This window comes from Triturus cristatus, chromosome 1_2 (genome assembly GCF_964204655.1).
Source record: "Triturus cristatus chromosome 1_2, aTriCri1.1, whole genome shotgun sequence".
Lineage (NCBI taxonomy): Eukaryota > Metazoa > Chordata > Amphibia > Caudata > Salamandridae > Triturus > Triturus cristatus.
In genome coordinates this window covers 474,850,942-474,878,265 of record NC_140580.1, presented here as the reverse complement: position 1 = coordinate 474,878,265, position 27,324 = coordinate 474,850,942, and the positions used below count along the sequence as shown (strand labels likewise).

The window sequence follows — 27,324 nt, the reverse complement described above, 5'->3', positions numbered from 1 at the left end:
AGCAGCAAGATCCTGACCTGGAAACTGGTTTCCCTGGAGTCCGGCGTCGAGTAGCCTAAGACCTGGAGCCCGAGGTGGAGAAGCGGCGCTGACTGAAGAAGCAGACGTCGTACCCGGAGCCGCCTGAGGTCGTGAGAGGGCGCCGACGGAGGTCGTGAGGAATACCAAAGGTCGAGGAGGAAGTTAACCGAGGTCGAGTGAGCGGCGTCATCGGAGGAGTGAAGTCCGCCCTCCGGAGTCGTCGGAGACCGAGGTGAAGTGTACCGGAGGTCGGGAGTGAGGATCGCACTCCGGAGTCGCCCGGAACCTGAGAGGAGGAGCACCGGAGGTCGGGGGTGAGGATCGCACCCCGGAGTCGCCGGAAGTCGACATCGAGGCCAGGCCGGCCGACGTCATCGAAGCCGAGAGCGCCATCGGACCGGAGCCGCCCGAAGTCGACATCGAGTAGAGACTGCCCGACGCCGTCGAATCGGAGGTCGAGATCGAACCGAGGCCGCCGACATCGGACCGGAACCGCCTACCGGTGTCGTCTAGAACTGACATTGTGCCGAGGCCGCCGAGACCGAACCGGAACCGCCTCACGGCATCGACACGACTCCAGCGGCGTCGGAACATCAGAAAAAGGGCAGTAAGTGGAGTAGAGGGCGCCTAAGGCCCTGTGGAGACCTGAGAGACTGCTCTAAGGGGCTAGGGAGGTGCTGGAACCAACCTGACTGTGCCAGGGATGAATTGGGACTAACCTAGAGAGGTTGTGTGGAGAGAGAAAGCCAGGGCACTGGTATTCCCCCCTTTATCTACCTCAGTTTAGGCCTCAGCCCTGTCCCAGCCAGGGAGTAGAACCCCTCAAGCCTTCCACAACCCTACAAGCTGTGCCTGGGCCAAATCAGCCCTTAGGAATTGAAAAGTGATCTGATTACACGAGTGCTGCTGTATACTTTTAATTATTTATTGGGGGGCCCTGTATTTATTGTGGTTAACCTATTTATTGCTTCACTATATTTATTGGTCCACAGGATTTGTTGGTGTACAATATTTATTGGTGACAGTATTTATTGCCTCAGAATATTTAATTGCCTGTATTACCTGCACTGTTATTTCTGTCCTTTATATTTATGATCACCCCTATTTATTGAATCTCCAGACAGTATTTATTTGACCGGCACTATTTGAAAGTTGTACATTGTGATTGACTTATTTATTTTTCTCCAATCAGCAACTAAGAGAAAAAGCAGATAAAGAAAGTTATTTTCATAATTTTTACGGTGTAGAGTCGTTTTTGGAACGGATGCACGCATGGTTATTGTTTGGGTATGTTGTATGCTTAGCACGGAGCCTGATTCCTGACCACTCGAGCCAAGCTACCACAGTGTGTCCGGAAGACCACCACCACCCCTTCTAGTGTGGGAGTGGTTTTCCAACACACATACTTTGTCACAGTGTAGACATTTTGCAGAGGAAATTGGATGCGGAGACCTTTTCTGGAGAATGGAAAACTGTTACATATAGAAATGTTTCTGGCCTCTTTCAGTTTAGCAAGGCTATGCTGAAAATATTCCTTGGTACGGTTTAAAAAAACGTTTTATCTAGGGCTATGTACCTCGTTGGTTGCATTGGGGCGTGTAGGAGTCCAAAACTTATAAGTTGGTGAAGCTTAACCAGTCAGGATATGTTGTATCATTCTGCCTATAGAAATGTTTAGTTCTTGCTGTTCATTGTCACAAGACAGCTCATGTTTATCTTCTCATGTGGAAGCTTATTAAAAAGTCAAATGCATCTCACCATGATGTGTTGATACTGTTTACTATGATCTATTGTTAATAACTTCTAGCAAAATCTACTGTTCTAATTTTTTGCCAGTCTTAGAGCGGTATGGCTTCACTCTGTTGCATGGCAGAAGTAACATCATAATCAGTCAAGCATACAGTTACTTCTAGAGCTTGTGCTCCGACAAATCTATGGTTAATTTGATCACTTTATCTAAGATGGCCTTACCTAAAAAGTGCCTGGAGTGATATTTCCAGTTTAATTCTTACATTTTAGATTCTGTCCTTCTTACACTTTAAGATGTTGGGTTCTTAAAGCCAATGTTCATGTGTTCTTTAAATCCATTTGCAGGAACTCTCTTGCTCATAAACTACCTTGCATTTGTGCCTTGTTATTGGTTTCTGTTATAGATTATCATGATATCTATTTAAATTCAGTTTTCGGGATATAGCTTGCAATTTTAATATATATTTTACATCTGCTTGCTAAGTATGTTTTGTATTTCTCATGATTGTACAACTTTGCAAATACATTTATACTAAAGAGAGTACAATTCATACATTTTTAAAGAAAGAAGAGTAATTTGACTGATCCTTCAATGTATGATGTAAAAATTCAGAACAGAAGAGCCGAAGAACGCAAACAAGCTGCACTTAAGGAAATGAAGGAGAAACAAGATAATTTTGAGCAACGGAAAAGGTTTAGTAGCATAGTTCTTTAATGATATAATTACTTTACATTTTGCAAGCTAATACCTTCATGTTATAAATTTTCTTTATTAAAACCCCTATAATCATAATGTAAATCAAAATTGTTGCAGGTGTAAAATCGCAGAATATTAAATGGCTGCAAGTATCTGGAACACTTTCTTTAACTTGTAGTAATTGTGCTTAATTTTTCCCATTTTTTTCCTGTTAAATTGTTAGGTCATGTTTTAGAAATGTTGCTTGCTACATTGCCAAATCCTTAAGAGATATAACACAAGTAAGGGGTTTTGGAATTTCATAGTTCGCTTTGGCTGAATAATAAAGACATGCAGTTATGCTTTACGATAGACGATTGCCAATGCATATTCGATTTTGCATCACTAGTTTTCGAAGGTGTAAATGTCATCGCAGGGCTTGTCTTTGAAAATGTCATTATTTTGTTTGATTTTTCGATCTCTCTTGTGGGTTTACTTTTTCTTAATCCCTCTATGTACATGTATGTTGTCTCCTAGGGTTTTAATGCATATGTGATCACTAACGTCTGTTTGCAACCCATGGCAATTCTGTTGTTTCCATCTTGTTTGTTTGCTCTGGGACATACAGTAACCCAGAAATGTCTTTGCAAATGCAAATATATCTTATGGTACTTCAAAGTAGTCTACCTCTTTCAAGGGTGGTATTCTTCTTCCTCCACCAGCAATTTTAAATCTATGATCAGGCCCGGGAATGGTGATAGTATAGGAGGTACTTTTTTAGTTGCAAGAGTAAAACTTAAATTTGGAAGATTATTTGCTGCAAATCGAAGGGATATTCCAGTGGGAGCGTAATCATTACTTCTTATCTTCACTCAAGTTAGAAAAAGGAGAAGTTAATTAGAGTAATAGAATATTAGTTTACAGTAAAGCTTTATAATTCCTCTTAGTAATTTAATATTAGATATTGTGAAAGGTAAATGTGTCAAATTTCCAAATTGTTGACCTTGCTCTCAGTCATTTTTGATTACTCTAGGAACATAACTTCTTTATGCTTCTGAAAATGTGCACTTCTTCAGGAGGTTTGTACTGTCTTATGGTTTCTTGTAGGGGAAACATTTGAAGCTTAGTGTTTTTTGCATTTTTTGTTCTTTAATTTTCTTGTCTTTACAGCTGTCGCTTTATGTTCATCACAACTAAAAGGCTGATTTGCAAGAGTTGTTATATTTGTTTTGTTCCATCAATAACTTTTTCAACTAAAAAAGCAAATGACACTTGTGGCTAAAGTATACACTTTGGTCAAGTAGTGTTATGTTCTTTGGCAGTAATTTGAGCTCACATATCATTTTAAAGAGAAAGCTTCACAGAATAAATGTCAGAATGGCTGTATATTTTTCAATTTTTTAATCTTGAAACAAAAGTGATGTTCTTTGCAAAAGTTGAGGACAGAGCGTGTATGGACAAACTCCCTCTATGCCGTACCTTTGCAGTACTTTAATTTTCTACTTGCATTGGCATATTTTCTTGGTAAAAATGAGTGGTTGTCCTGCGTCAGATAAAAACTGTGGAATTGCTGGTGCAATGTATAGCAGGAATGTACTGTAAATTAAAATAAGTTTAACTAAATGGTCCATAATTTCCATCAACACCACCCTCTATCTATGGTGTTGGGCCCAAGGGGGTGCCGGTGAGCATGGGCAAGAGTATGGGTAAGTGCCAAGACTTGGCCAGGATGTAGAGGTAAATATTAAATGGAAAGTAATTTGAAGCAATACACAAAAACTCTTGCATATACATGAACACACAGAGGAATTCCTTTAGGGAAGAAATATTTTATACAATATTTTGTTTGTGAAATAGCAGTGAAATAAATCTGCTAATCTTAGTATATGCAACCAATAGCAAGTCAAAGATATATTATATCAGATGTGAGACGTTCAGTATAGTAAATATAAAGTACAATTTATTAATCAATTACATAAGGATATAGATCACATGAAAAAGTTTAAATTAAGAGCACAGGGTCAAAACAAATATATCCATAAGTTGCACTCTCCCGTGGCCCTACTCAGATCAATACTTGAAAGTCCCACAATGGTGATAACGAGGTGCGACGGGGATCACCCAATATTATAATCCTCCTTATAGTCCAAAAGAGAGAACATTGAGGCTAGGGATTAGCATCTCTTTATAATCAGATAATCATGGTGATCGCAGCATCAATGTTTCGGTCTCCAAGTATCTGACCAGTACATGTGACCATCCTCAGGACAAACTGTTGAGTGTATATAAATATGTATATCCCTGTCAGATCATAAAACCAACAATAAAAGGATTACAATAAATAGTCTAATGAACCACGCAAATGTAAGAGTTAATAAGTACGTCACTAAAGATGTGGTAAATATTTCGTTACCGGTACTATTTTTTATGCGGTAAAGTCTATCAAGAATAACTCAGTAAATATAAGAGGCAGAATCCGTGGTATTAGAGGTTTTAAAATGCTTTATTCCTATAAAAAGGAAGACAATTCGAATTGTGGGCCTTCTATTCCATCACCACGGAAGTTCAGGAAGGAAGGGCGCATATATTATTGACAGGTAGGCAGTTTTATAGAAAATACATTACAGTGAAACAGATGCAAGAGGCGTAACAGCTGATAAAAGGTGCATACGTAGCTAATAGAGGGCGTAATTCAAGAAACGTCATTAAACATGATGTCACAAGTGGGTGGATCCATAAAAGAATCCTGCAATGTCAGCAGAAATGTTTGGCAAAGATGCGCACGCAGCCGCATGACGTGTGATTGACGTGCAACTAGAGGGTGAAGGAGACTTTGACATTTAGCTCTACATGTGGAGACAGAAGTCTGGGGTTATGTCAACCTAATTCCAAATCATATCTAATATCCTATGTTTAAAGAACTGTGTTATCCAAAAGGAAAGGTCTCTTAGGATAGAATCTTATTCTATACTGACTATACTGACTGTTAGTGCGTGTACAAGCGTCTAAGTGTCTACACTAGATGCGAGGGGGTAGGAATATTCCATGGTAACGGGGCTATGAATTACTTGCATGAGGGCAGCGAGGCCTGGCCCTTTGCACGGTAGCTGGAGGAATGTTTACCTAAACTACTAGACAGGAATGCATCGGATGAGGAGCGAAGGAGATAATCTCGAAGGTGAAATACAGTTTTTGGCAGGCGACAGGCTGGATCAGGCACCGTTAGCCGCGCAAGGAGTAAGACAAAGTTCATGGTCACAGATGCAGGCTCAGACTGGAGCTTTCAGAAGCAGAAGGCAGGAAAAGGCTTGATGACAGAATTCGGGCCTACTCGCCTGAATCTGTAAAATGTGGAAAGTGAACCATATAAAGTCGGTGGCCTTTCATACTTAGGAATGGAATATCTGACCCATTCATGGCGGATCTGAAAGAGGACATGTTGACGGTGGACGCACATATATTTGCGTCTTCAGAACTGGAGTAGGAGGGAACATACATGTACTTATAGCAGGCACATGGAGCCGTTGGGGTCTACGATAGGGGACATAACTGATCACAAAATTCATATTTCCTCATTCCCTCCTTGTCCCCTTCGGACCCTCAGGAGATATCGATCTTCATCAATCCATCGATCTGTTCATATAGCATCATTTGTTCTTCTTTCTTCTTCCGGGATCTCGAACGAAAACTTGGATGTGGGATACACGAGGTGGCACACAGACCACAAATCGCTGGCCCACATTGTAGACATAAGCAGCAACTGAATAGTATGAGAAAGCCAATACCTAGGAAGGATAGGATTCTCCATCCCCAGGCTGACAACACGCCCCAGAACCAACCGGACCAAGTCCAGGTGCCTGGACTCTGGTGTATCTGGCTTACAATCTTATGAAGGCGAGTTATGGCTTTATATACTGACGGCGAATTTTCTGGTATGAAAATGCAACAACTTGATCCGATGACCCTACAAGCTCCGCCCCTATCGGCCTGGATGACGTCAAGGACAAGACGATTTTGAAGCACAACAATCCGCATAGCAGACTGCTCTTCTGTTAAATTGCCTAAGGCGGAAATAGTCTCGTTCACTACTGCTTCAAGGGTTCTGGTTAATCTACGTATCAGCTTACTATTAGTGACTGTACCTATATAGGGAAAGAATCCTTTATTGAAATCTGTGTATTTTTCCCATGCCGTTTCAGTGTAATCGACAATTGGGAGATCTCTCTGCTGTCTATTGTGTACTAAATGGGTATTTCTATGATAATCAGGAGGAGCTAGGAAAACAGGTGGCAGAAGGAATGCTATGTAACAGGTACCATCCCAATCTAAAGGTAGACATATATATGCGGTCTGGCCACATATGAAGTAGGAATGATGGGAAGCTCTAAATGTAGACTTGCCTTGATCACTGAATTTTATTACAGTGGTGCATTTACTGTGGCCCATGTGTATGGAACCATTCTTATGGGAATACTGACATGGCGGGCAAGATTGGTGTAGTTTCAGATTCAACGTTCAGGATCATGAGGTTAAGTGTAAAATTACCTAATCCATATACTTCATTTTCTAGATCAGTTCCTGTTCTTTTGGGAAGTCCCTCCTTGTTAGGGTAGCAGACTTTAAGCAAAACTAGGTTCAGGTTTCCCCATACCCAGTTGTCTTGATAAACTGCGGAATTTGAATCTAGGGTATTAATCAAACTAAACCATGCTCCACAGGAGCCATTGTGTGTGAACGGATATGGAAAGAGGGGCAAAACTCCCTTATAGTTCTGATAGGGAGGGAGTCGGCCACATATCCAACAATTTGTGGCATTGCTGGTTTGATGGGAATGATGTAACATACTAATGAATGTGTTGTTGCGCAGCGCAAATCTATAGGATAACTCATGCGGAGGAAATTCGCTAAAAGAATGTTCTGCAGTTATATTGTAAGCATGTTTAAGAATAGGGTAATATATGTGCAATAGTATGCTGACAATGATGATCAGAAGACTTAGAAAAAACAAAATTAATAATGTTACTGTACAGTGACTACGAAGTGATTTACAATACGCATGCTTCTTGAGCTGCATCTGATGATTTCTTTCTCTATTCCGGTCTAGAGGATACATGTCAGAGACAAATTCAACCGATTCACCTTGAAGAGGACTTAAACAATCAAATTGTCTGACTTACTAGACCTCAATTTTAGTTTATAAATTTCTGAGTTTGATTGCTCAACCAAGGGGAGCTTTGAGTCTGTTTGTGAGGGAATACAGGGTTGAGTATCTACGTTGGATGGTAGTCCATAAAATTTCTTGATATGACTCGAGTGCAACCACCCTTTTCTTCCCTCGATTTTCACGGCTGTCCTTGTGGTGAGTAAAACCAACTTCGGTGACTTCCACCTAGGATCCAGTTGGGTCTTCCGGTCAAAGTTCCTGACCAGCACCAGGTCACCAGGAACCACGTCATGGGGCTTCACCTCAGTATTATCGGGAAAAGCTGCGGATACCTGTGAACGACAAGATTGTAGTGCAGACATCAAGGAAGCCAGGTAATCTGTCAGCATATTACAGTCAACCTCAGTGATTTTACGAGGTATAGGCGTCCCCCACATATTTGGTGGTCTACCGAAGATCACCTCATACGGGGATAGCCCTGTTCGAGAATGTGCTACCATTCTCATGTAAAAGAGCGCAACTGGTAAGGCTACTATCCAATCAACTCCTTTTTCTCTACATATTTTGGACAATCTAATTTTCAAAGTTTGATTATGGCGTTCTACGAGACCTGCTGCCTCAGGATGTCGGACACAGTGAAATTTCCATTGATAGCCTAATAGAAGGGAAACGTGTTTCATTAGTTCGGATGAGAACGGCTGGCCGTTATCTGAGTAGACAACACGTGGTAAACCGTACCGTGGGAAGAATTCTCGAACTAACTGTTTGGCAGTAGTCGGGGCAGTGTAATCTGAAACCGGGTATGCTTCTATCCAACGGGAAAGAGCACAGACAACTACGAGAACATATTTGAATCCTCGACATCGTTCCATCTGGATATAATCCAGCTGGAGGACTTCAAAAGCATGATTAGGAGGTTGAAATCCACCCTGCTCTACGGGGATGCTTTTACCTGGATTAAACTGACAACATATCATACAGGTACGAACTTTTTGTTTAGCTGCTGCTCGCAAGTGCTTGTTGAACCAAATGTGTTGAATGCTGTCTAGCATAGCTTTTTCTCCTAGGTGTGCTGGACTATGTATTGTGTTAATAATAACTTGGACCATTGAGTCGGGAAGAAACCATATAGATTTTTCCTTCGTCATCCATCCTTGATCTGTTTGGATCCCTCCTAATTCAGTCCATTTCTTTATTTCTTCTGGTGTAGCATGTGTCTGTATGTCAATTACATCAAGGGCGGGATCCTTAACTGTCATGCAATGTGTTGGTGTCGGAACTATTGTCTTTGTCATGTCAGTTGTGTGAGTCTGATTCTGAGCAGTCTGTTTAGCTGTTTTGTCAGCTAGGTCATTACCCTGAGAAATAATATCGGTAACTTTTGTATGGGCTTTGCATTTCATAATCGATATTGCAGTGGGTAGATGAATCGCATCTAATAGGGTTTGAATGAGGGGTCCGTGCTGGATGTGGGCACCGTGAGAAGTCAAATAACCTCTCTCTCGCCACAGTACGCCGAAGTCATGGACGACTCCGAATGCATAACGTGAATCTGTGTATATATTGACTTTCTTATTTTTGGCTTGAATACAGGCTTGTGTCAGAGCGATGAGCTCTGCTGCTTGAGCTGACAAAGTGTTAATACGATTTGTTTCAATGACTTCAGTGTCTGTTGTGACTGCGTAAGCGGCCACTAACTCTCCTGTACTTGTTCTCATACATGACCCATCTACATACAATGTCAAGTCTGGATCTGACAAAGGGATGTCTGTCAAGTCTTGTCTGGGTTTCGTCGTGATAGTGATGACTTCGACACAATCATGTGCCAATGGATCTATTCCGCCCACTGGTAACAGTTCCTTCGTCATCCATCCTTGATCTGTTTGGATCCCTCCTAATTCAGTCCATTTCTTTATTTCTTCTGGTGTAGCATGTGTCTGTATGTCAATTACATCAAGGGCGGGATCCTTAACTGTCATGCAATGTGTTGGTGTCGGAACTATTGTCTTTGTCATGTCAGTTGTGTGAGTCTGATTCTGAGCAGTCTGTTTAGCTGTTTTGTCAGCTAGGTCATTACCCTGAGAAATAATATCGGTAACTTTTGTATGGGCTTTGCATTTCATAATCGATATTGCAGTGGGTAGATGAATCGCATCTAATAGGGTTTGAATGAGGGGTCCGTGCTGGATGTGGGCACCGTGAGAAGTCAAATAACCTCTCTCTCGCCACAGTACGCCGAAGTCATGGACGACTCCGAATGCATAACGTGAATCTGTGTATATATTGACTTTCTTATTTTTGGCTTGAATACAGGCTTGTGTCAGAGCGATGAGCTCTGCTGCTTGAGCTGACAAAGTGTTAATACGATTTGTTTCAATGACTTCAGTGTCTGTTGTGACTGCGTAAGCGGCCACTAACTCTCCTGTACTTGTTCTCATACATGACCCATCTACATACAATGTCAAGTCTGGATCTGACAAAGGGATGTCTGTCAAGTCTTGTCTGGGTTTCGTCGTGATAGTGATGACTTCGACACAATCATGTGCCAATGGATCTATTCCGCCCACTGGTAACAGTGTGGCAGGATTTAACGTATTACAACGTCTGATTTCTATATGTGGCTGAAACAATGTTAATTCGTAACCGGTGAGTCTCGCTATAGTCAAGTGTTGTGTTTGTGTGCGGTTCAAAAGAACCTCTACTGCGTGTGGTACTTGTACTGTCAATTGATGTCCTAACACTATGGCATCGCTTTGTCTGATTGCTAAAGCTGTTGCTGCCACTGATTTCAGGCACGCAGGAAGAGCCTGAGCTACTGGATCTAATGTACTAGAGAAATAAGCACATGGTTTGTGTGATCCTGCTTGTTCCTGAGTGAGTACTGACAAGGCAGTACCTTCGCGTTCTGTAACAAAGAGTGTAAACTGTTTACTGTAACATGGTGTTGCTAGGACAGGTGCTTGGCATAAAGCTTTCTTTAAGCTTTCAAAGGCGTGTGTATGTTCTGGAGTCCAAGGGAGGACAGTCGATGTGGCTGCCTCCTGTGTTGTCAACTGGATGAGTGGTTTTGCTAAAAATGCATATTGAGGGATCCACTGCCTACAGTATGAAGTGAGGCCTATAAAAGCCCGTACCTCCTTTTGTGTCTTGGGTGGTGGCATGTTAGCGATTAACTGGATGCGGTCGGGTGTAAGCTGCCTTCCCTCCTTGGACAGCGAGTGCCCAAGGTAAACAACTCGCTGGACACAGAATTGCAGCTTAGAAGGGGACACCTTGTGCCCTTTGTCAGCCAGAAATTTCAAAACCGTCAATGACGCTTTTTCACATTCATGTTCGCTTCGGGCGGTGATCAGCAGATCATCGACATATTGAAGCAAGGCAGTGTTAACTGGCATGTGGATACTGTCAAGTTCTCGTTTCAGTGCTTGGCTATAGATGCTGGGGCTTTCTGTAAATCCTTGAGGTGCGCGTGTGAATTTAAAACTTCGTCCATTTAAACTGAACCCGAACAAGTATTGACTTTCCAGATCTATTGGGACGCTAAAGAAAGCATTCTTGAGATCAATTACAGTGAAGAACGTTGCTTCTGAGTCAATAGCTGTCAGTAATGAAGAGATATCTGGGACCACGGGGTATTGTGGTACAATACATTTATTTAATTCGCGCAGATCAATAACTAATCGATATACTGGTGGAGCTTTTGGATCCGTTCTTTTAAGAATCGGAATTATCGGAGAATTACATACATTGGAGTCGGTTTCGACAACCACTCCTTGCGCAATGAGCTCGTCAATGATTTGCAGCAAAGCCACAACAGCATCGGGTGGTAACTTGTATTGTCGTATTCGTGGTAGTACTATTCCTGATTTCAGTGTAACTCGATATGGTGTAATGTTCATGCAACCAACATCAGTGGGGCCTTGTGCCCATAAATGTGTAGGTAAATTCTGCAGTCGGTGATCCATGTCTCTGGATACGTAGTGACCTTTAAAGTCACGTAAAAATAGTCGTACTCCTTCCGGAGAACAACATATTATAGCTCCTAGAGCTTTCAATGTTTTTATGCCTAACAAGTTTTCTGGACATGATTTAGTAAGCAATAAATCTGTAGTACGTGTCAATGGACCAATCGTAAGTGGAAGAGGTTGTGTTACGTCATTTATTATAGGTTTTCCTGAGAATCCAAGGGAAATATTCTGTGAGCCTGAGAGGGGTGCCCCTGGAACTTCACTGCGTCTTATAGTTGTTCTGCTTGCCCCTGTATCAAGTAAAAACTTTCTGTCTTCCCCTAATAGTTCGCTATGTACATAAGGTCCCTCTTGGTCTACAGGAACCTCAATAAGGGGTAAGCCAACTTCCCTCTCTAGGCTATCTCATGAGTATCGTTGATAATCGGGATAATCTGCTTGTGCATACTGATACATCTGTTGTGTCGTTGCTTGTGTCGCAGCAATAGGTTGCGCTTGTGGTGGTGCTACGATCTGTTGTGGAGCTGCCTGTTGCGGAGCTAATTGTTGCGGAGCTAACCTAGGTTGTGCATGCTGAGGGATTTGTTGTTGATTCTGATCCTGTCTAGGTGGACGTGGTCTCTCATGCGTTCTACCTGTGGCAATATTATGTTTCAGGACTGGACAATCGTGTATATAATGACCTGGTTGTTTACAATAGTTGCATGTCCCTTTCGTAGGACCTGCGGAATCACCCTTTTGATGACTATCGGCTGGAACTGACTGTGCAACAAGCATTTTCATTTTTGTATCTTTCATACGTCTTTGTTCGTGTTCTTGTCTTCTCTAATTCTATTGTGATGATATTGTAACATCTGTAGCATCTGTGATGGGGTATTACCTTGCCAGGTACTTTCGAATTTCAATACTCTATTCTTAACTTGTATCAGAGAATTTTCAACTAATTTTGTCACAAACAGATGTGGGTATGACTCACTACTGGCTTTTATGCCACTATTTATACCAAAACATTTTTCAAATCGGGAATAGAAATCACTAGTATCTTCGTCTGGCTTTTGTTTACAGGCTGAGATTGCACCCCAGTCTTCCTTTTTCGTAGTTAATAAACGTGGCAGTACCTGTATTAGTAATCCTGCTAGTGCTGTAGTCTTTTCCCCAAGCCCTGCTCCTGCAGCTCGGGCCTTTTCTTCGTTTTCTAATGCTGTCCAATCTATCTTTTGGTCTCCCACCTCCCATTCTTTTTCTTTGAGTTTTTCATAAACACCGGCGGGTAATAGGACTTTTAATATTTTCATAATGTCGGGGTAGGTATACTCTCCCATGAGTAACATGTCTTTTATCTCACGGTGGAAACCTGCTGGGTCTTTGTCATGGCTGGGTACTACTTTCTTCATTTCTAATAATTCTAATTTAGTTATAGGTGTGTACACAAATACGCGTGTAAAATTATCACCGGCACCTCTAATTGGGTGTACTTCGCGTAACGGGTTCTGTCTATCTATGTGATACATTTTTCTTCCCATTATGGGAACTGGAACGTGTTCTGGGCATACGAAATTTAAATATTGGTTTCGGGATTCTAGTATTTCTTTAATCAAATCAGTACCTGACCCTCTCCATATATTCGTGAGCAGTTCTGTCAATATGTCAGGTAAGGGTCCTGGATCGGAGTGTTGGCTTTTATATAATATAAGGAGGTGTTGAATCATGTATATACTAGCTAAACGCTGTTCATATGGGTCTAGATTCAGAAACGTGTGTGCAAGTACATCATCATTGTAGTCGCTGGGACTGTCAGCCCATTGTACTGCTGACCTGGCTAATTCTTGTTCGTCCATGGAATCGAGCATGTGGTACCCCCTTCGATCTCGGAGTAATTTATCAGCGGCTTGGAATAAGTGTTCGGGGGATTTTGTATTTAGCATAGGGTTTGGAAAATGTCTATTATATTCTGGACGTATTGGACGTATCGGGTCATTAGAGCCTCTAGTATTATTATGGGGTCTTCCTCTACCTACATAAGCTATCGTTTCTACTTGCTCTGACTCTTGCTCCTCCTCTTCTCTGTTTAGGTCAGCGGCGTCTACCTCTAATCTTTCTTCGTGTATTCGTTCTACTTCTTTGCGGATCTTTCGGTACATAGCTACTATACATAACTGTTTATCATGTCTCCCTTCTGATATATTCTGGCCCCAAGTGACAAGTTTTTGCATTTCTTCCGGATTTACCCCAGGCCGGTCTTGATTTCTGATTACACAGTTTATGAGGAAACGTAACAGTTGTCCCTGTACCTCCGCTTTCTGGTATTCTATGGCTCTGCTAATACTTTCAGGACCTCGCCCCGACTGGACAAAGTGATATATATTTTCTAAATGTGTAGTCATTCCTGGTAGCTTCGTTAAATATATTGCAGCTCGTCGAATACGTAATGATGACAGCAGCATTTCATCCCGTTTACCGGGCACAGGGTCATATCTACAATCTACTAGAAGTTCCTTAAGCATGTCGGGAGTTGCTAGTTTGGGCGTACGTTGGTGTGCTAATTCTCTAAAGGAAAATTTATTTCCTCTGGGTGGCGTAGAAAAAATGTCTGTCGTACCTCCTGTAGCACCGTCTGGGGTGCTGGACGTGAAAGGATTTGTTGAAGGTGAGACAGAGATTGTAGATGCGGGAAAAACTGTAGAGACGGACGGGCCTGTCGGAATGTGGGTCGGAGCTTGTTGTTGCGGAGGTACAGACGAATGCTCTTGGTGTTGAACACCATCGGCAAGCGATGTGGGTGGTATGGTATTAGTATACTCGGGAGCTGCGTCATCTAAATAGGAGGAAAGAAAAACGTCCTTTGCTGTTTTGGGGTGTGATTTGGGATGTGCTTTTATCGGAAACAATGGAGGTGGCAAGTCTTTTGGTATTTCCGGAGTAGCCTTAGGTAACCCTTCGGCCAGAAGTGGATACATACCATTCATAAGGGCGTTTCTTTGTCTATCTACTTGTTCTGATTTTACTCGGGTACCTTCCTCAAGTAATAGATTTTCTCGTGTTTTATTTGAATTCTCTCTACCTTTCTCTTCCTGTCTGTGTGCTTTTTCTGTACGTCTATATGATTCTTTACGCCATAATTCAATGGCATCTTTCTGTGACTGTCTGGCTTTCTTTTTCCATAGTTCTTCTTCTACTCTCATGATGCAATCTGCATCCCAGGTCCCTGCTGCGGGCCATCTCTGACTCTCTGGTAATTCTTTGGTGTAATCCACCCATAAATCAAGAAATAATACGGCATCTAGGCCATGCTTATGATACATAAAGTACCCTGGAGTGTCCCTAGGTGGGATGGGAACAGCTTCTTCGAGTACACCTTTTCTAGTTTTGATCTGTCTTAGTTTCGAAAAGAGCGGCATTTTTAGATCTTGTTTCTAGAACACACTTTATACGATAAACACAATAATGAACAGTCATTCACACCACAATATATAGAACGTATAAAAACATTTTAACATTTAACAGTTTTAACGAACAATGATAACTAATAGAAAACTAGTTACTGACATTATACTGACACTAGATAATACTTATTTATATGCAAAACATACTATATATACTATATATACTGCTAAACAGTACAGATACACTGCTGAAACAGTGCAGACCGGATTTGTGTACCCAAACCCGTCTTGACCGGCACAGACTATGTGCACGTAAAATGCCTCCCCGGTAATGGTACTCACCGGGTAGCTCGGAACGGAAGGCCTCGGAACGGAACTGAAACTGGACCGGACTGGACTGGACTCGACTGGACTCGGAACTTCGGAACTCGGTGGGACTCTGTATACCTCGGATCTTGCTCTCTCAGCTAGGCTCTGGTCGGGATACTTCGCACTTCTCACCGCCTCGTCTGGGTGTTGATCGCAGCCTCAGTCGCTCCCGCTTGGCCGGAGGGAGATACAGGAAATCCTGCAGGTACGCGTTTTTGTCCGTTCAGCTGTGGCAGGAGACCGGGCCTGCAACGCACCGCCGGCGCGTGAGATGAGAAAGTGTCCCTGTTCGGGCGCCAATTTATGTGGTAAATATTTCGTTACCGGTACTATTTTTTATGCGGTAAAGTCTATCAAGAATAACTCAGTAAATATAAGAGGCAGAATCCGTGGTATTAGAGGTTTTAAAATGCTTTATTCCTATAAAAAGGAAGACAATTCGAATTGTGGGCCTTCTATTCCATCACCACGGAAGTTCAGGAAGGAAGGGCGCATATATTATTGACAGGTAGGCAGTTTTATAGAAAATACATTACAGTGAAACAGATGCAAGAGGCGTAACAGCTGATAAAAGGTGCATACGTAGCTAATAGAGGGCGTAATTCAAGAAACGTCATTAAACATGATGTCACAAGTGGGTGGATCCATAAAAGAATCCTGCAATGTCAGCAGAAATGTTTGGCAAAGATGCGCACGCAGCCGCATGACGTGTGATTGACGTGCAACTAGAGGGTGAAGGAGACTTTGACATTTAGCTCTACATGTGGAGACAGAAGTCTGGGGTTATGTCAACCTAATTCCAAATCATATCTAATATCCTATGTTTAAAGAACTGTGTTATCCAAAAGGAAAGGTCTCTTAGGATAGAATCTTATTCTATACTGACTATACTGACTGTTAGTGCGTGTACAAGCGTCTAAGTGTCTACACTAGATGCGAGGGGGTAGGAATATTCCATGGTAACGGGGCTATGAATTACTTGCATGAGGGCAGCGAGGCCTGGCCCTTTGCACGGTAGCTGGAGGAATGTTTACCTAAACTACTAGACAGGAATGCATCGGATGAGGAGCGAAGGAGATAATCTCGAAGGTGAAATACAGTTTTTGGCAGGCGACAGGCTGGATCAGGCACCGTTAGCCGCGCAAGGAGTAAGACAAAGTTCATGGTCACAGATGCAGGCTCAGACTGGAGCTTTCAGAAGCAGAAGGCAGGAAAAGGCTTGATGACAGAATTCGGGCCTACTCGCCTGAATCTGTAAAATGTGGAAAGTGAACCATATAAAGTCGGTGGCCTTTCATACTTAGGAATGGAATATCTGACCCATTCATGGCGGATCTGAAAGAGGACATGTTGACGGTGGACGCACATATATTTGCGTCTTCAGAACTGGAGTAGGAGGGAACATACATGTACTTATAGCAGGCACATGGAGCCGTTGGGGTCTACGATAGGGGACATAACTGATCACAAAATTCATATTTCCTCAAAGATACCAAGATGTATATCAAATAGCCCTAAGTGCAGAAACAAGACCAAATCAGTAAAAAAAAACAGTGAAATGACCTGTAATGGAAAAAACAGTAAAAACTAAATTACCCAAGAAAATCAATCATAAACCCATGATCAACTCACTGTCACAGACAGAAACCAAACAAATCTCAATATTACTCACAATGAGTGTCCAAAGCAGGAATGGTAAGTGTCTTCACTCCAGTGACTTCACTCCAACAGTATGACTCATAAAATGAATCGTTTGCCAGTCGGTTTGTATTGAATTGCAACCAAAAAGCCTAGAAGTCAAAACCGAAGTCACTATGTAGCCATGGTAAAACTGCAAAAGCAATAAGAAACACAACCCTGGTGAAAAGGCGCTAACCAGCATCCGAGTAAATCAGAATACAAATCCTCCGTGTCGTGAGGGGAGGTGTGGGCTCCACAGGGCTCATTTGGCAATATCACACGTGCGAGCACGATGCTCTAAATAAGTGCATGCATGTCGGTTGCACGCCACATTGAGCAAAAAGTGTTAAGTTGTTAGCAGCCATATTGGAACAGAAACACTGTAAAAAGAAGTGATCCGCATGCAACAACACGAAATAGAATCAGCGTTAATGCGGCACACAACTTAAACAGTAAAGATGCGACAACACAAGAAGCTGAGTCAGTATGTACCCTAGGGCCACATGTTAAATTTAACACGAGTTGCGTATATAACGTCTATGGCGGCTATCTTGTAACAGTGTGTCTCACCAATGGACCACATCATAGAAATGCTGGTAAACAGAATTAAATTAATGAGAGGATTTAAAAAAAATAACACACATACCAAATCAATCTGTAAGATCTGCACTAGTGGGACACAGGAGATGAAAAAGTGCTAACCAATACAAACAGGCACAGAAGGAGACATTTCCTTCTGGTCCATTACACAGCTGTAGTATAGAATATGCACTAGACATTTAGCCAACGAGTTAGCATTCACTAATTAACCTTAGAAAGTAGTCCAGTTGGGTAGATATTTTGTGCAAAACTGTGTACTCTTGTGGGATAAAGAGGCAGGTGAGGTTCTATTCTGGGACAGTTACTCCCACAGCTACTTACACACCCACACAGACACTCAGACTCTCACTCACACACACATTCTGCCACTCTCACATTCACTCACAGACCCACATATCTCCTCACATACCCACCCCCACAACGTCACTCACACACCCACAAAACCACTCACACACCCACTTGCAGACCCATACACCCACTCACACACCCACCCACATAACTACTCACACACCCATACAGCCAGTCATAAACCTACTAGCACACCTACATAAACACTCACAAACCCACTCACATAACCACACAGCAGCTCACACATTCATTCAAATATCCAAACACCTACTCACCGACTCACAAATCTACTCCCACTCAACTAGTCACACACCCGATCATACACCCATACAGACTCTCACACAACCACTCACAGACCCTTACAGCCACTCACACATCTACTCACTGAACAATACACCCACTTACACACCCACTCTCAAAGATTACAGTTAGGAAATAAAAAAAAATTTAAATCACTAAAAAGACCAAAGGTTACAGAGGCCTTTTAGTTTGGAATAACATTAAAAACCCTATAGAAATTCACTGAAAAAAAGAAAGGTTACATTGACTGAATTATCATATATATATATATCCCATTCTTAAACTTTTTAGAAACACTCAGTCACTGGATGATGTCATGAGTGATGTCACTGACCATGCCATGAGTGATGTAATAGGTAACGTCATCAGCAGTGCATTGCGGGGGCGCAAGTTATAGTTAGCTCAACTAACTATAATGGTCAGATTTCTCTGGTTTTGTACAAGTGAAATGTCCAACTAACTATAACGTCCCAGAAACCTGTGGTTTTTTCAGTGCATTTCTAAGGTTTTTTAAATGGTAATTTCTAACTATAACTTCCCTGAAACCTAGGTTTTTTTCTGATAATTTCAAAGGTTTTTAAATGCTAATTACTAATTATAACGTCCCTGAAACCTAGGTTTTTTTCAGTGAATTTCTAAGGTTTTTTAAATGCTAATTTATAACGTAGTAGTCACTTTTGCAGAGTGGTGCAGAAAGGAGGCTTGGCCTCTGACCAGCGCTCAGGAATTCCACTTTTTTGGACTTACAGGAGGTACCAGGAGGGCTTCTTGGCCCCCAAATTCCCTCAGGAGTAAAGTGGTGGAGAAAAGGGGGCATGGTCTCCGAAGATCTCTTAGGAATACCACTATGTGGGACTTACTGGAGGTAACAGGAGGGGTAGTGTGCCCCCAAGGAAGTCCTTGGGTCCAACTACCCCTCCTATTACCTCCAGTAAGCCCCACACAGCAGCATTGGTAAGTTCTCATAGCAGGCTACGCCCCCTTTGCCCACCATTCTGCAAATGTGCTCCCTGGCGCGCTCTTGGATGGGGATTAAAGTTCCTTTCGATGCTGGGGGTGCTTAGGGGCCAACTAGCCTACCTGACATCTCCAGTAAGCCCCAGATTGTGGAATTGCTAAGAGTGGACACAGGCCACGCCCCCTTTCTGCACCACTCTGAAAACATGCATCCTGGCGCGCAATTGGTTGGGGATAAAGATCCCCTTGCCTCTTGAGCGTCCCGGGGGACCAGCTAGCCCTCCTGTTATCTCTAGTAAGCCCCACACAGCTGGATTGCTGAGAGTGGTCCGAGGCCATGCCCCCTTTCACACTACTCTGTAAACGCGCCTCCTGGCGCACTGCTGCTTGGGGGATGAAGTCCACTTTAGTCCTGAGGTCCTCAGGACACAATAGGACCTCATCGCCCCACCAACAGTGCGCAAAGAGGTGCGTTTGCAGAGTGGTGTAAAAAGTGGCGTGGCCTCGACCACCTCTCAGCAATCTCACTGTGTGGGGCTTACTGGAGGTACCTGGTGGGCTAGTTGGCCTCTAAGGACCCTTAAGATTCTAGGTGACATAGGGCCCGATGTGGGTGGCTAAATACCGGTCGGTAACAGTGAAATTCGGTAAATTTCACTGTTACCGACTGGTATTTAGCCAATTGCAATTTTCGTAATACCAAATGGATTCGGTAATAAGAAATCGATAAAATAAGGAAAACCACTTACCGACTCCTTCTTACCGAATCGGAGATACCGAAAACCCCAAATGCCGATTTGGTAAATAAGAATCGGTAAAAGAGATGTACCAAAAATCGGTAATACCGAATTTAATGAAATTCGGTATTTAAGAGTCGGTAATTACCACGGACTCAAATCTGGTGGTAATCATGTGCACAGCATTTAAACAGCCCCAAAATGCAACAGTCTCAACACAATGGCGGCCCTCTACATTATTGCAAGGCTGCTACGACTACAGGCAGCAGGAATGAGGATCTGGAGAAGGGAGGAGCGCATATACAGACAGCGCATCACACTATTTAAACTCACTGAGGCAGAAATTCATGAAAAGTACAGGCTACACCCCCAAACTATCCTGGACCTGATACGGGACCTGCACCCACTCCTGGAGCATCATACACCAAGGGCGCACGCTATACCACCATATGTCCAGGTGCTCTGTAGCCTCCACCTATTAGCATCAGGAAGTTACCAGGGGGTGATAGCTGCGGCAGGTGGCGTGTCGCAGAGCTGCCTGTCTCGGTTCCTTAACAATTTCCTGGATGCCATGATGCAAAGGATGCATCACTACATACGCTTCCCCTCCACACAGGCCGAACTGCAGAAAACAAAAACAGACTTCTACCAAAAGGCACAGTTCCCGCATGTTATAGGGTGTATTGATGGGACACACATACCTATCTGCCCACCTGCAGCCAACGAGTACATCTACCGTAACAGAAAATCCACCCACTCCATCAACGTGCAGGTCATCTGCGATGCGGCCAACATCATCACCGACATCGTGGCAAACTTTCCTGGGAGCACCCATGACTCCTACATATTCCGCAGCAGTGGGTTATACACACGTCTGGCTGGGGGAGAATTTGGAGAAGGATACCTGCTAGGTAAATCACTGTGACACACCCTAATGTATACTGCTGATGAATGTGTTGGTGTTTGTTATTACTGGCACTTCCTTTCTCACCTAGGTGATAGCGCATATGCTGTGCGGGCATTCATCCTCACTCCTCACCTGAACTCATCAACCACAAGTGAGAGACGATATAATGCTGCGCACAAATCAACACGCAACGTGATGGAGCGAACGTTTGGACTGTTGAAGAGCAGGTTCCGCTGCCTCCACAAAAGTGGAGGCGCCCGTCAGTACCGACCCATCATCTGCTGCAAGATCATCGCTATGCTGCATAACCTGGCAACTAAGAAAGGGACAGCAGTCGATTTGACTGCAGCAGGAGCGGCACCAGCACCAGATGGGAGACAAAGACGGGCTGAGATTACACGGAACTATTTCTAGGTAAGTAAGGAGACACAGCCAGTAATTGTGTGTGAGTGACATAGTTTAATAGCATGTCACTACACCACATCATAAAGGGCTTAACATAGCAGTCCCAATTCCAAACAGCCTACAAAGCCGTCATGGATTAATTCACCCATGTATCAAAAACAAGTGTGCCTGGCAATACCTCCTGCGCCCACGCACAACATTGCTGCTTCCTCTGTGTACACTGTCCTCACTGGCAATCTGTCCTGTGGGACCACTTTGCCGTCCGCTGCGGCTCCTGGACTCTGTAACAGGGTGCGTTTCACTACTGCGGCTATTTGTCTCCTCACTGTCCGCCACATCACCTGCATCAGTATTGGTAGTCTGAATATTTTGTAGCACTTCAAGTGCAGTGGTCACTGTCACCAGCCCCCTTGCCACATCCCGGCTGCAGTGTGCCATCTCCCCCTGCATGGCCACCGAGTGTCTGCAGAGCAGAGAAGTGGCAGTGGAGAGGCGGTTCACCGCCTTGGTGTAGTTCTCCATTTTCTGCCTCTCCCTGCGCCTTGCCATTCTGTCATCGTCCATCTTGCTGCACAGCAACCTCACTGAGTCGGACATGTCCCTCATGCCCTCAGCCATGTCCCTCATTCCCTCAGCCAGTGTTGTGTTCATTGTGCAGATGCCCTTCTCTATACACTGCAAGTGTGCTGTCATGTGCCCCATCTGCCGCTGAACTGGTCTGATCGCCTTTCCTTGTAGGCGCTGCACCTTCAACATGCTCACCTCCAGACCTGCATAGACACTCTGATCCTCGCCCTGCGAAGCTGGCCTGTGTGCCCTAGCCCTGCGGCGTCTGGCACCTGTGTGTTGTCGCTCTCTGGGGGACTGCGTACCAGCATTATTGCCATCGTCTGGCACCGTTGGCTATTCTTCCCCCCTGCAGTCCTCATCGGACAACTCCATCTGTTGGAGGCTGGCAACTGCTTGGCTCCTGGGTCTTGGAGATGATGGCGTTGGTGACGCTGCTGGTGATGCCGGTGGTGTTGATGGTCGTAGTGTTGTGGTGTGGCCCGCAGGCGAAATGTCATCCTCCTCCTCCGCTCAATCACTCCGGGGTGCCTTTCCTGCCTTGCCTGGTGCAGCCCTGCGCGATATCTCGCCTGTGGAGACAGATTATATATTAGTTCACTTGTCTGGCAGCAATTGCATACAAATAAATTTCATGTCTACCAATAAATCTGACTGTCCTCTACTTGCTTATCGCTCATGTGCGTCACATGCCTTTGGGTTCAGTGGGCTGACTGTTATGATAGGTGTGACACTGACTACATCTCCCATAATGCATTGTTGGTGTTTAGTAAAGCCTGTACTGGAGTGGGATTCACACTGCCTCATTGGGGAATGGGGTTAGGGAGTGAGGGCGCAGCTTGGTGTGCATGCATCTTACCTTCTTTGGTTGCAGCTCTGGCTGAGCTGTCTGCATCCCTGATGCTGCTGACACTCTTAGGCTCAATAGTGGACTCCACAAGAAGTTCCAGGGCAGTCGGTGCAGGTGCTCTATTTTTTCCTCCACCGGTCAGGTTTGCTTGCTTTTTCCTTGCAGATATCCTCTTCTTCGCCATACTCCTGAGGTCATACCACCTCTTTTTTAGGTCGTCCACGTCACGGTGGGTCACACCAATGGAATTAATGAGGTCCTGGATTTCAATCCATACTTTTCTTTTTTGTGACTCAAGCACTTGTAGTGATTTTTTACCAAATAGCTTGGTGTGTTCCTTTGCCAGCTCCCTCTCACTAAATTTCATTTTTCTTTTCCTTTCTGCACCATCAGTTTCCCTGTCCTGGCTGTCCATTCTGGTGTTTGATGTCAGGTGGTAAAGTTGCTCCTGTTTGTCTTTCTCTGCTGCCTGCCTCTCCAACAGCTTCTGGTTCAGTGCAGCTGCTTGGGTGTGGCCACTTCCTTGTTGGGAGTAAATAGGATGCACAGGATTGGCTGATTCCTCAATTGCAGGAATTTTGAATTACCGATTCGGTAATTAAGAATCGGTAATACCGATCGGTGTTAAGGATTCAGTATTTATTTTCCGAATTTTACCGATTCAGTAAAAATTACCGAATTTTTACCTACATCTGAAATACCGATTTCTTAATACCGAATCGGTAAAATTCGGTATTAAGAAATCGGTTTTTCACATTTACCTACATCTGGCCCTTAATCCCCCAACCCAGAACACGACAGGAGGCACCTTTGCAGAGTGGTGCAGGCAGGAGGCAGGGCCTCCGGCGAGATGCCAGCTTTTTTCCCCTTTTTTTAATAGTAGGGGGCTATGTGGCCCCCCGTCGCTCAATATTTATAATTATAATTATAGGAGCAATAGGAGGTGGCATTTCACTGATCTACTGCTCTCATTTTAAGGTGAGGTTCAGATCGGAACCCACATTGGAGGCAGAGGCCATGTCTTTTAGTGTAAAACTTAATAATTACGAACTCCTACTTGGCTTACTGATATATAGGCCATCAGGGATGAGAGCCCCATTTATAAGGTCATTGCAAACCTTCTTGGAATCCTGTCTTGACACCACCACTTTTACAGTTTTAGGGGACTTTAACTTCTACTTAGAAGAAAATAACTACTTAGATTCTTCCAGTTTAATTGATAACATGGCGGGCTGTGGGCTGAACCAGATTGTATCCGGGCCTACCCACCAAGTGGGACATACGCTGGATGGAATTTTTACCAGCAATGATCTTATTGTAGTAGAAAATGTGCAGCCTGTACCTTGGTCAGATCATGCTGCAATCTACTTCAAAGTAAAAACAACTCTACCTATTAGAGGCCGCAGGAACTGCCTTTCGTTAGCTAAAGCCCACCCCTGGACACGTATACAAAGAGATGAGCTCATTACAGTCCTGGCAAACAACCCCCCACCATGGTGGAAAGCAATGGAGGGGCCAATAATTTTGACAAATGGATCAGCCAGGCGGTAAATGAGCTGGCCCCTGAAGAAAGTAAACAACCTAAGAGGAGACTAGCCACATCTCCAGGTATTCAGCAGAGATCAGGCTAGTTAAAATTAAATGCATACGCCAGGAGCGGGTCTGGAGATCGGACTATAGTATAGAGCATAGGAAGGAATATAACAAAACCCTGGAGGAGTATAATACTGCAATAAAACAGGCCAAGACCGCGTATTTTACTAATAAAATTCAAGAGTCTACCAATTCCCCCAAGGAACTTTTTAAAACTGTATCAATCTTAACTAAATGTCCGCGTGACACAATGTTTGCCCCGGATCAAAACTTTGTTGATAAACTGGCTCTGTTTTTTCAGGAAAAGTCCAAACAGTTTATAACGAACTTGAGAACCTGCCAGTAAATACAGGAAAGGACAACAGAGAGCCAAATGAGACACCTCCAACGCTGAATAGCTTGTCCCAGTTTCCTTTGCTAAATGAAAAACAGGTAACTAACTTGTTAAGACAAACTAAGTCTGGCTCCCCCCTTGACCCATGTCCCCCTTACATATTACATCTGGTCCCAGAAGAGATAAGTGCTTTTCTGACCCCTCTCTTCAATGAGGCCATAAGATCTGGAGTCTTTCCACAGAGATGGAAAAAGGCCTGTATAAGACCTATTTTGAAGAAAGACTCACTGGAATCTCAGGACACTAAGCACTATCGTCCTATATCCTGTCTCCCATTGCCTTCAAAGTTATTGGAGAAAGCCATGAATCAGGAGCTGATGGAAATGAAATGAAATGAAATGAAAAGTAGATTTATAGAGCGCGACTGCTGCCCGGGGGCGTCCAAGCGCTAGGAACCAACAGAGGTGGCCTGGTAGAGTTGCTAACAAAAATTACTGAGGAAGGTTGAATAGGAATGTCTTTAACTGTTTGCGGAATGAAGAAAGGTTGGGGTTGGCTCTAAGATGATGGGGGAGTGTATTCCAGGTCTTGGAGGCGTTGTAGGTGAACGTCCTGCCGCCAGATCTAGTCTTTTTTATTCTTGGTGCGGTGGCCATAAAGGCCTGGCTCGAGCGGAGACTTCTGCTGGGTTGATAGTGGATGACTAGGTCACGGGTGATCATAGGACCTGTGTCCCAAAAGGCCTGGTGGGCAATGCACATGGCCTTGAAGAGGATTCGCTGACGAACTGGCAGCCAATGTAGGCTGGTCAGACCTGCTTTAGCTGATTGTCTGCGTGGAAGCTGTAGCAGTGTGCGAGCCGCACAGTTCTGCACAGTCTGAAGTCTACGCAAGGCGAATTCTGGAGCACCAAGGTAGAGAACGTTGTTAAAGTCTAGGCGGGACTGTATCAAACCCTGGATGGCTACTTGCTTTGCCTCCATGGGTAGAAGGGGGAGAATTTTCTTTAACATCCTAAGAAGGCCAAAGCAGGTAGCCGAGAGTTTTGTAGCCTGGATGTTAAAAGAGAGGGATCTGTCCAGCCACACCCCGAGGCTCTTGATGTTATCCTTGGGTGCTGGAGGAGTGCCTAGACAGGGGGGCCACAGAGAGTTGAAGACACTGGGGTCAGAAGGGCCCAAGAGCATCAGCTCCATTTTGTCCCCATTTAGTTTAAGGGATGACGAGGACATCCAACTCTTTACCTCCTCTAAACACTTTCTAAGCCCGCCTAACATTGGCATGTCGGCCTCCTGTGCCAATGAGACCACCAGCTGGGTGTCGTCTGCGTAAGAAATAATCTTAACCCCGAATGGACGGACAACCTCAGCCAGTGGCCTCATATAGATGTTGAAAAGCGCAGGGCTTAAGGAGGAGCCTTGTGGGACCCCATACCTCAATGGTCTGCTAGTGGACACTGACTCACCATCGAATACTCGAAAGGATCTGTCCTGCAAGAAGGACCTGAACCAAAGCCAGGCTTTATCCTTGATTCCGACACTAGACAAACGGTCCAGCAAGATGTCGTGGCTGACCGTGTAAATGCCGCGCTAAGGTCAAGGAGGATCACTGCCACTGATCCTCCTTGATCTAGGATCTTTCAGGATTCCTCAGTGACCACAAGAAGGGCGGACTCAGTTCCGTGTTTGGGTCTAAAACCCGTCTGGGTGGGGTCTAACAGTTGGTTGTCTTCTAAGAAATTCATCAATTGGAGGTTAATGTGTCTCTCCAGGATTTTACTCACCCAGGGGAGCAGGGAGATAGGCCGGTAATTGCTAAAATCTGAGGGATCCAGATTAGGTTTCTTTAACAGAGCTCAGACCATGGCCCGTTTCCAGACAGAAAGGACAGTGCCTGAGATGATCGATGTGTTCAGGAGGTCCATTATGGTTGGCAATGTGATCTGGGAAGCTAACATTATGATATCTGGCGGGGCTGGATCGACAGGTGAACCAGATTTTACTTTCCGAGCCACGGATTCTAGAGATGTAAGATCTAGTAGGGGGAAGTGGTCCAGTGTGGGTGGAGGCTGTAGTGGGGGGTGTGCCATAATTGTATTTGCTTGGACTAAAGGGGTGGTAGCTAGGCGGGGGGGGGGGGGGCTGAGTAGATTTTATTGACTTTTTGGTGAAAAAACTCTGCTACGTCATTACAATGGGCTGTTGATTTTGTCTCGTGCAGGCTAGATGGAGGATTCGTGAGTTTTTTCACGATTTGGAAAATTTCTTTGGGTTTTGATTTGGCTAGAATAATTCTATTAGAGAAGTATGCAGCTTGGGCGGCCTTGACTTCTGCTTTGTAGTCGTTGATTGAGTATCGGTATCGAGTTTTATCCTCCGGAGAATAATCTAGACGCCATTGTCTTTCTGTTTTTCTACATTGGCGTTTCTTTTCCCTGAGAGCCTCTGAGTACCAGGGGGCGGTTTTATGGAAGTGTTTCAGCGTGATTTTACTTTTAGGGAGGGTATCTTCAAGGGTTTGTGTAATCCAATCTTCATAAACCTGATTGGCTAGGCAAGGGTCCTCGTTGTAGCGGGGTTGGTTGCTGGCTAGCTTAATGGTCCATTCGTCGACTGGGAGGTGTGACCAGGCTCTGGCGAATCTTATCGTGGGTCTAGTAGGTGGAGGCTTAAGTGTGGTCCAGGTGAAGGGGACCAGTAAATGATCTGTCCATGGG

General features: G+C 44.1%; 1 protein-coding gene across 2 annotated transcripts in view; it reads left to right on the top strand.

The window, feature by feature from the left end:
• Window positions 1–27,324, top strand: part of LRRC27 (leucine rich repeat containing 27) — a 440,921-nt gene that overhangs the window by 213,860 nt on the left and 199,737 nt on the right. For both annotated transcript variants that reach the window (XM_085606197.1, XM_085606198.1), the window contains one exon: window positions 2,335–2,463. In XM_085606197.1, the coding sequence (XP_085462323.1) occupies window positions 2,335–2,463 (129 nt within the window). The remainder of the gene's footprint in view (window positions 1–2,334; window positions 2,464–27,324) is intronic.